Source organism: Anticarsia gemmatalis, chromosome 22 (genome assembly GCF_050436995.1).
Source record: "Anticarsia gemmatalis isolate Benzon Research Colony breed Stoneville strain chromosome 22, ilAntGemm2 primary, whole genome shotgun sequence".
NCBI lineage: Eukaryota > Metazoa > Arthropoda > Insecta > Lepidoptera > Erebidae > Anticarsia > Anticarsia gemmatalis.
Window position 1 is genome coordinate 7,559,626 of NC_134766.1, and position 11,307 is coordinate 7,570,932.

The following is an 11,307-nucleotide window of genomic DNA, read 5'->3' on the forward strand; positions in this document are numbered from 1 at the left end:
TTGAGAAAGGACTTGATAATACCTTTGAACAGTGAACAACTTTTATCGTGCATACAAGTCAATATAAATCAGCTGTTATGTAACTTTGACCTACCTATATATGACATAAAAGGTGCAACAAATATTTGCGAAGCCGACATTATAAACAATCGAGGAGCGTCGAGTTGCCGCACTGAGATATCAAATTGCAAGAATGACTGGGTCAAACTACACAGCAAGGACGCTTGGCTGTTTACGTGTTGCGAGGAATGCACTATGCGCATTTTCTGTCCAGCTGGTATTACGTCACAATCACTACGTAATACGGGTATAATCACCTTAGCGGCAGGATGCATGATGCGCGGTGACAATCACCTTATTCACTCGCACTACAATCTGCAAAGTAAACTGGAACTGGGAAATGATGATGAAGTCTATGTTCCAGACACAAATATAAACTATTTAGTATCGAGTAATAACAAGATTACTAACTGGACAGACATGAAAATCGAAACACATGAAGAACAACTAAATAGTTTGAAGAGAAAAATAGAAGCAATTAAGGAACAACAGGACATACAAACTATCAAGTCTGTTGATGCTGAACAACATCATTACGTTCTATATGGTTTCATGATAACCTGTGGAATTATATTAGGCATATGGATACTTTTCAAGGTGAAGGGACGACGCATCTGTCTACACCAAATAACCCCCGTAACAACGCCAGAGCTCCAAGAAGAGATTGAAATGGAAGAAATCAACAAGGACAAGAAACCAAATGCAGAACAGATAAGAAAAGAGATCACCGAGCATCAACTTCGATCGTACCCGAGCGCCAACAAGGTGGACTGTGGAACATCTCCCATCCCGCTCAGCGTCGACCGAAAAACTCTTTGATCATTTTTACATTAATTAATTAATCATAATTATTTACAATTTACTTTATCATTTTATTATTCTTTGTTTTACTCTGTTTTATTTAGTTTTTTGTAGTTGGCAGGATGTACGAGCATCGCCACAATATGATTTATATTGTTTTACTTTTATATGAAATAAGCAATATCGTCATACACGCGCGGTCTATATAAATCTAGGTTAATACTTTGTAATGTAGTGTGTACAATAAACTCAACCAGCAAGTACGGACACAATACAGTGATTTTATTTCCTGTGAACATCCCGTCTGCTGCGACAACCTACCACAACACACTCCACACAATTACAACTCAGTGTACGGGTAAACTGCTCGTACACATTGATTTATCGATAGTTCATCAACTATAATATATATGGCGCATCTTCGACCGGAGGCACCGGTTGACTTGAAATGATCCTGTGACCGCGCGCTCTCCCCCCCTCTATCTCGAAAACGGTTCACCGTAAAAAAAAAATCAAACAAAATTTGTAGAGAATTTTATACTGTACAATATTGGTAATGAATACGAATTCAAAAATTCCATAGGAAATGAGATATTTACAAAAAAAGCTCAAAAAACCGGTTTTTGGGACTTTGGACCTTGAAATTTTATAGTTGCGTACACCCTACCATATGTAGGTTTTGAGACAACTTTTAGGGTGTCAATATACAAGTATTTACAGACTTACAGCTGGGTATCTCGAATTCCGAGATCCTTACCTAATTTAAGCTTAATTGACTGCACTATGCATAAAGATCCTTTTGACCTTATTTGGTACTAGCTGACCCGCGCAACTTCGCTTGCGTCACATAAGAGAGAATGGGTCAGAATTTTTCACGTTTTTGTAACACTTTTTTACCGTTACTCTGCTCCTATTGGTCGTAGCGTGATGATATAAAATATGCTTCTTTTTCACGAAAAACATTTTTAAAATTTTATATCTCTTAATATAACGAAGTCGCGCTAAGGCATATCCGCCATTAAAACAGTTGCCATGACAACAGGATTTTGTTAATTTAATGTCATTATAATATTGATTATTCGGGACTTCGATCGCCAGCTGAATTTTCCCGGGAAACGCGTCATTTTCCCGGGGTAAAAAGTAGCCTATGTCCTTTCTCGGGTATCAAAATATCTCCATACCAAATTTCATGCAAATTGGTTCAGTAGTTTAGGCGTGATTGAGTAGCAGACAGACAGACAGACAGACAGACAGACAGACAGAGTTACTTTCGCATTTATAATATTAGTATGGATTTTCATGATAATGTGCGCACATTTATGAGTCATCAATAGTTCCTGTTACAGCAAATGCATTTTATTGATGGCAAAACCTTTTTGCATGATGTCATCATAAAATCCCCTCAACATATTGTTTATCATATCACTTCGATTAGATAAAAATTAGATTATAACACAAAAGATAGTATTGATACAGTGTCACAAATTGAAAGACATGTCGAACTAATACATGTGTTTTGAAATCTTTATAAATTGATATAGTGTTCTGTGTGAAAATATGGACCGAACGTGGTCGGAGGTATTGACTAAAAAGAAGAAGAAGAAATTAAATTTTGCTTCTGCAATGATTGACAATTCTAGCGACGAGGCTGATAGGTTAGCTTCGCTGGAAATTTCTAGTCCTAACGGAGACAGTAATCCCGAAGTGTGTAGTCCGAATTCTGAAACCTCAGCAAAGTATAGGATGAATTGGTACCGCAACGAAGTGGTAAGAGATGCTGTTATGAGTAGGGAGCCGTTAGGCGAAACGGAACTGGAGAAGCAGGAGTTAGAAAGTCAATCCAGTAGTTCCAGATTGACCAATGATGTCAAAATTATTGAAGAAGAGTCTCAAGAGGAGCCTCCACATGAATGGATCAACACAAAAGCATTATCGAAGTATGCTTCGACCTATGAACTGGAGAAATTCGAGAAAAACACAATGCTTGTGTTCAACCAAGTGAATGTAAATGGGCATGAGCCGAGAGTTGGCACCCAAGCAGACGTAGACGCTTTAAAAAAGACATTCGAAAAGTTTAATTTCGAAGTGACAGTGCATGATGATTTTACAAAAGAGCAAATTTTTAATGAGCTTAAAAGATGTAAGGGCATTTTTTATTTATTTGGGTTTTGGTGATTGTTTTTGGCGAAATATTGTGAAATATGTTATCATGTAACGTTGCATTGTGTTGCATGTAGAAGTTGAGACCTTGAGATGTAAGTGTGTGATAAAACGGCAGCGTCATATCCTCCTTAGTTCGGACCTTTAAGACATTCTTTCTTCTATATCTATTCAAGGCATTCTTTAGTGTAGAATGTATTAGAAAAATAACTAATTATTTTATTGTTCGATAAATAAAATGCGAATTGTTTTTAATACGTCAGAATTTCCAGGTTTATTCAAATTTTAAATAACATTAATCCGCTGTGTCCTCTAGGTGTGATCAGACTTTATTTGCATAAAGATTCTTATTTTTTCTTCAATACATTAATACGTTAATTAATAAATAATAATAATAAATGTAACCTATGTCCTACTGCTGGGCAAGGGTCTCCTCCCGTAATGAGGAAGGGAGTAAGGTCTTCAGTCCACTACGCTGGCCAAGTGCGGGTTGGGAGCCGTTAATTTTCACGTTAAAGCTTGACTTGGTCATCAGTATTCTTATCTTTCCGCCCGGCATTTTGTTGTGCTTTGTTTAATAGCATAACAATCCGAAGATAAACGAAATATAAATTATTTATAGCGGACGTAATCAGAGATAACAGTCGCAAATGTTGTCCATCTTTAAAAAAAAAAAAAATATCACGCCTGTTAAGGTGTAGAACCATATGAAATAAAATCGCGTTTCGCCATTAACAATGTTAGTCTCATGTAATAGGGAGCAAGGAGCAAGCCTATTGCTATTACCGATCACATTACCAAGCTCAAGATTACAATTGCGAATATTATATTTTATTAATTATGAAAGTATTCAGAAGTATATAAGTATGTTTATCAGTTAGTTGGTTACCATAGTACACGCTCGGCTTAGTTTGCAATCAAATGACCGTGTGTGAGTTGTCCAATGATATTTATTTATTTATTTTAAATTAGGAAAAGACCGATAGCACGATAGAGGATAGCAGTCGGATACTAAGAATTTATCGATATAAAAACTCTTTCTTGAGTTATTCAACATTTGCTTTGTGTTATCGCTATTTTTATTATCTTGTTGTTAACTATTACATAAGTAATCATTATCATTTGTTTTTATAATTATAACACGGGGTATTTATCTTTTGATGGCCGGAAATGAAATATTGAGTGTATCAAAGTGCGGGAAAATGGAGTTGATGATTAAGTGGCTTTAAGCAGTGTGAGTTGATTCCATTCAAATTTGTATGGATTTTTTCTCCTGTCAGTGTGAGGCGCCCAGAGCCAATTGCACTCACTGGTCGCTAAAAAATCTGCGTGATAGGCGACTCTTGGCAGTCATTCCATAGATGGGTGACCGCACACTGCAGTGGCATTTGAACTGGACGTCTCCCTGGTTCATTGGGCACGTAATTAGTAGGTCCCGGTTGATGTCAATTAAGATAACAGTCGTTAAACCACGTCAACAGGCCTTCGGGCGGAACACTTTGACACTCACACACAATCTTCCTTTGCCTCATTCACATTCATACATCTTGTCATACAGGACCGCCGGTTACGAGTTCTTTGTTAACCATATTTGTTTTATTTTACAGACAGTTCTCAAAATTTCACGGACTATGGTTGTGTAGCGGTGGCTGTGCTAACTCACGGGACGGACAATGGACTCCTGAGGGCTAAAGACCAACTGTACAGCGAGATCGAGATCATTAACCTCTTCAAAGTTCACAACAAACCTACTTTAGTCACCAAACCGAAACTACTGCTTATTCAGGTCAGTGATTAATTGATTTTTTATTTATTTATACACTAGCTGACCGCGCAACTTCGCTTGCGTCATATAAGATAGAATGGGTCGTATTTTCCCCCATTTTTGTAACATTTTTTACCGGTGCTCTGGTCCTGATGGTCGTAGCGTGATGTTATATAGCTTATAGCCTTTCTCAATAGATAGGCTATCCAACAGTAAAATAATTTTTCAGTTCGTACCATTTATGTATGTTAATAGCAAAGTGTAATTTTACTTTTAGTAGAATAGTGGCAAGTATTTGAACCCGGATCCTTCTTTATCTGATAAATAAACAGAAGGATGTTTTTGAAACTTCCGGCATTCTGAGATCGAAATAGAAATGAGATAAATTTCGATTACTCATTTTATTATCATTTCATGTACTTGAAATACTTTAAACATGAATCGTGTTTTAGAAACTTTCATCTTTGTCAAAGATACTTATTGTTATTTGTTTTGTTTTTTATGCTCTTCATACATAGCCCATGTAGTTTGAGCAGTAGTAGAACTGCTGAAAACATGGTTTAGGTTTTATAAGTCTGATACATACAGGGCATGCTTTTTCCAATTTCTGTTGCAATGTTCTTAAAAGTAGCTTGTGTTTTACAATTTCGATATTGGATAACTACCACGAGTGTAAATCGATTTTTCGCACCGCGCTTTTTGATTAAAATAAAACGGTCCCGCATCTCAATAATAACGGGTGTCATAAGCTGGTTTGTAAGTAGGTATGGATAGATGTATGCATGTTTGTTACTCTTTTGCGAAAAAACTACTGAATGGATTTTAATGAAATTTGGTACACACATGGGTTATAACGTGGACTAACGCGTAGGATATATTTTTCCGGAAAACCTTTTTACACTGCAGAAATCACGAGCAGAAGTTACGAGTGAAATATATTCTTCTTCTTCTTATCGTATGGTTAGTGGTTAACCTTGTGTCAAAGTTGTTCAAGCCGCCCGAAAGGCCTTTGACATTGCTTAACAACTATTATCTTAGTAGACAACAACCGGGACCGACTTTTTACGTGCTCTCCGAAGCACGGAGACGCCCAGCTCAAATACCACTATGCGGTCACCTATCTATAGAATGACCGCGCCAATGGTTGCTTTATCCACAGATCATTGTCAGACCGATGAGCGCAACTGGCTATGGGCGCCTCGTGAAATATATTTTAGCCAATGTACCTAGTAGGATGGCTAGCGTATGCAGTGTTCTTCAAGTATATTTTTCATGTCGCATGAATCATGCATATTATTGTTTTTGTTCTGTAATTCATTGAACGGTAGCATAGATTAGATTAGCTCTATCGATTGGTTAAGGATAAGGACCTCAGGACGAACAAAACACGCTGTACTAATTTTTAAAACTATCGCGTTGCATATTATTATAAAATATAAATATAGGATACGGGAATTAATGCGAACACGAATTTTACCTTGCCGTGGTCTCAAGCTGATTGTGGTTGAAGGCGGCTCGCGTTAATTCTTGCCTTTTGCTTTTTCCACCACCATCATCTAACTTCAGTCTAGCCTTTCTTCCAACTACATTGGAGTTGGCTTCCAGTCTCATCGGATGCAGCTGTATTTTATATGGGGTGACTGCCTACCGCACCTTCACAAACCTGGGTTATTATACGATACCCATTAACGTGAATTTTTTAATGTTGCTCCTGTTTCCGTAGTATAATTGTCCAAAATTATAGTCAAACCAGAATTTCATGGCTAATCAAGAAAATGTATATTGTAAAGTGGAAAATGTATGTATATCATGATTCGAAATAATTTTCTAAATATTTACACTAAGCTTCGGGTCCACTGCGTCGAAAAACTGTAAGGATTTGTTACTTTATATTTATTTTTATGGTAGTGCGTCCCCTGGAGCGGCATTTCAGCGCCATAGAAACAAAATACAAAGTGATAGATCCTTATGATCCGTACGCTGCAATTCCGACACAGTGGACTCGCAAGTTTATAGTAATAAGTAACATCTACATAAAAGTATTAGTATACGGAAGTGGTTTACAATAATAATTTATAAGCGTCAGATAACCTATCTGCTAAATAAGTGGCAGCAAATGTCAAAATTCCCTCTGATAAACTATCTAATGGATGTATTTACAAGAAGTTAAATCGGGAACAAATAACTAAAAAGAGCTAAGAAACAAACATTTCTTAATCAACATTTATAGTACCTACAAAATAGATTTTCTTCATTACCCATGAAATTCTTGTTGGACTGTAATTAATACTTGTTATAGGCATGTCGGGGGACAAAGCTTATCCCGGGCGCTGCAGTGTACCAGTCAGCAAAGATGCAGAAAGACTGGACCCTCGACGAGACCCTGGAGCCGTACATCCTTCCCGTAGAGTCAGATATGCTGATTCTTCACAGCTCTTTCCATGGCAGTCCGTCAATAAGGTACGCAATGGCTCAAATTACGATGAAATGATTCAAATAAGAATTTGTCTTTGTGGGCCGCTAGTGTAAAGAATCTTAAACCATTACTGGTCCACTGCGGGGCAAGGGTCTTCTCAAGTCTTCTGCCGAAATTAGCGTGTTGGAGTCAAGCTCTAACGTTATCCACGTTAGGGCTTGACTCCAACACGCTGGTCAGTTTCAGGATTTTGTATTCCTTCAAAAACTAAGTTTAAGAATTTTAGGTGTTGTATAAACGAACCTAACTTAAAACTCCTAACGATGTTTTCTTTCAAAGCACTTCGCCTACCCGGGAGACTCTCCGTCTTTCCTATTGTTTATTAAGTCGTATTCGTATTGTAATCGTATTGTAATAAACAATAGGAAAGACGGAGAGTTTTTTTTCTAAATCTATACAATTACAATATTTTTTTGCGACTTTCAGGGACCCTCTCCTCGGCTCCTGGTTCGTTCAAGAATTATGCAACAAAATCGAGACTTTATCAGCGACCCACGACTTTGAGTCTATTATCACGGAAATGAAAAGGGAAGTAGCTATCAGCAAAGAATTTGAAGAGTATAATCGGAGGACTCTTGAAATGGAGGTCAACAAACAGATGCCTGTGCTTACTTCGACCCTCATCAGGAAGCTGTTCTTCAGGAAATATGGAGAAACTCCTCGAAGAGCTGTGACGTATGCTGACAAACGACCCAGTGTGTCTTTAGCGTCGAGGAGCGAGTCTGTTGACTCTAACTCCACTCCTTTGCTGGTACAATTTGGTCCCTGTTCCTGCTTTCTGGATTATTTCGTATATATCAGGAGTTGTTTGCAGTAAGTATTACTAATAAAATTTATTGTTTTTTAACCGCCTTCGTAAGAAGGAGAAGGTTTCAATTCGTCTCTGTAGGGTTTCGTGCTCAAAGGGTAAAACGGAACCCTATAACTGAGACTTCGCTGTCTGTCTGTCTGTCTGTCTGTCCCAAGGCATATCTAGTTTGTCAGTTGAAATTTTCACAGATGATGTATTTCTGTTGCCACTTTAATGTCCAGTAATAAAAAAACAGTCCAAAATAAATATTTAAGGGGGCTCCAGGACAGTAAACAAACATCATTTTCTTCGAAAACCGGCTAGGAGCTGGTTTAACTAGCACTTGGCCGATTTTTCTATAATGTATCTTGTTACTCGTCGTGTCGGGTAATGAAGTACAGTAAAGCTAAACTATATTAAATATTAATTACTAATCCATAAGTCCCTTGTAAATATATTTGACTGCCTTCGTGGCGCAGTGGTTTAGGTCGCCACGCCGATAGCACTGTATCGGGAGGTCGTGGGTTCGATTCCCACACGGGACAATTATCTGTGCGATCCACAAATAATTGTTTCGGGTCTGGTTGTGCTTTGTGTCCGTTGTTTGTATGTTTGTAAAAGTCCCCGCGACACAAGAGCAATTCTTAGTGCGGAAGTTGTCTTTTATAACATAAAAAGTATAGTAATGAATTAAATGAATGTTTTAAATAAACTTCTTCGTTTCAGGCACTACATCCTAGACCATCCGAACGATGAGATTGCCCGCCATTACTTAGACATCGCGAACACGTACGAGGACAGCTCGGAGTTCAACGCGTCCAAACAGAAAACAAGCAAAGCCATCTGCCAGTACCTTAGTTCAAAAGTACAAAACTGCGACGATTACAAATATTTGTATTTTTATAAACATTCATAGCAATTGTTCAGTAAATTAATTATTAGAAAATATTTGGGTTTTTAATAGCCGAGTGGTATAAGTTGAGACCTCCGACGCAAGTGGTCGCAGGTTCGAACCCGAGGCAACACACCAATGACTTTTCGAAATTATGAGTGTATTATAAATAACTAGCTGACCCGCGCAACTTCGCTTGCGTCACATAAGAGAGAATGGGTCAGAATTTTCCATGTTTTTGTAACACTTTTTACTGTTACCTACTCTGCTCCTATTGGTACTCGTAACGTGATGATATAAAATATGCTTTTTTTCACGAAAAATATTCTCAAAATATTTATATCTCTTAGTATAACGAAGTCGCGCTAAGGCATATCCGCCATCAAAACAGTTGCCATGGCAACGGAATTTTGTTAGTTCAATGTCATTATAATACTGATTTTTCGCGACTTCGTTGAATTTTCTGAATTTTCCCGGGAAATGCGTCATTTTCCCGGGGTAAAAAGTAGCCTATGTCCTTTCTCGGGTATCAAAATATCTCCATACCAAATTTAATGCAAATTGGTTCAGTAGTTTAGACGTGATTGAGTAGCAGACAGACAGACAGACAGACAGACAGACAGACAGACAGACAGACAGACAGACAGACAGAGTTACTTTCGAATTTATAATATTAGTATGGATTATCACTTGCTCCAACGGTGAAGGAAAACATCGTGAGGAATCCTTGCATGCCTAAAATTTGTTTAAAACATTTATTGAAGGCATCAAGTCCTCAACCCGCACTTGGCCAGCGTGGTGGACTCAAGGCCTAACCCCTCCCTCATTACGGGAGGAGACCCTTTCCCAGCAGTGGGACATTAATGGGTTAAATTTTTAATAGGGAAGATGATTAATTTTTCTTTTTTAGTCCATCTAGTAGATTGTGAAAAATAATTATACACGTATTTGTAATTTTTGTGCATAATCAAATTATTACCGCGATACATTGAGTTTAAAAGTCGCATGACGTCACGTTAGAGTACAAAATGTACAACACCGTGACGTCATTAGCCCCCACTCCGTAACTTTAATGCTTTTTAAGTAAGTCACTTTATTGATTTTTTTATGAAAAAAATACGTGTCTAATATTTTTAAATTATCTGACTGGTGGACTTATTATAATTACTGTTCTGTTACCTTGGAAACATCCCTGGACTATTCCTTAACGTTCTTTTCTTCGAAAGGGTAAAGTGCTGTTAGATTATGTACTGTAATATAGAAAACAAATCACCCGTCTGCGCTAAAATAAAAGAAAGAAGGAAAAAAACTAAATAATATCTAAAAAGTTGACGACTTTCAATTCTTCTTTCAGCTTTTTATTATTTTCCTAACTACTGGGTTTGATTGTCGACAGTCTGGTACAAACATACATAGACTAATAAACATATTACTCTCCTTTACGTCGCGCAGTCGGGTAAAAATGAGGTGATTATGCCTGCATTTAAAACTTACATTCGCTTTTCGAAATTAGGGCCTTAAACAAATCTAATACCATATTCTGAGTACCAGAATATAGGAGCAAACTTACATACATAGATTCAAAAACACATTACTCTCCTTTACATCGCGCAGTCGGGTAAAAAAAGAGGTAATTATGTTTTCACTTCAACTCACTATCCGAAATTAGGGCTTTAAATAATTCTATAAGTACGAATAAAACACAAATAAATATAAATGTAACACATTCTTAGCCTCGTTACCTAGAAACGTATTGTTTTCATATCGTGTTCACATCAACACCATTAGTTAGCCGTTGAGAGATCAACATCGTACCGCGCCCTTCGAGTATCGATCCACTTGACTTATTATTAGAACTTTACTAATCTATACTAATATAATAAAGCTGAATCTATAATAATATTATAAAGCTGAAGAGTTTGTTTGTTTGTTTGAACGCGCTAATCTCAGGAACTACTGGTCCGATTTGAAAAATTCTTTCAGTGTTAGATAGACTATTTATCGAGTAAGGCTATAGGCTATATAAATCACACTACGACTAATAGGAGCAGAGCAGCAATAAAAAATGTTCCAAAAACGGGAAAAAATTTGACCCATTCTTATGTGACGCAAGCGAAGTTGCGCGGGTCAGCTAGTAAATGTAGAAACATTGAACAATCATTACTTTGAAACTTCAACGTTGCATGTTTAAGAAACATTTTCTTTTAAACTCTCGCATTAACAGTTGCTCTTGTGTCGCGGGGACTTTTACAAACTTACAAACAACGGACACAAAGAACCAGAACAGTAAAACCAGACTCGAAACAACTATTTGTGGATCGAACTAATAAATTGTTCCATTTGGGGATCGAATCCACTATCTC

The 11,307-nt window shown here is 37.3% G+C and overlaps 1 protein-coding gene across 1 annotated transcript; it reads left to right on the forward strand.

Annotated features, from left to right (window-relative positions):
- The first annotated feature begins 2,346 nt into the window (after positions 1-2,346).
- LOC142982856 (caspase-1-like) lies at positions 2,347-8,992 on the forward strand. Its single transcript, XM_076129554.1, has 5 exons — positions 2,347-3,001; positions 4,629-4,807; positions 7,086-7,246; positions 7,689-8,075; positions 8,779-8,992. Exons 1-5 carry the CDS (start codon positions 2,419-2,421, stop codon positions 8,966-8,968), a joined length of 1,500 nt encoding a protein of 499 aa, XP_075985669.1. The 5' UTR covers positions 2,347-2,418; the 3' UTR covers positions 8,969-8,992.
- The last annotated feature ends 2,315 nt before the right edge of the window (positions 8,993-11,307 follow it).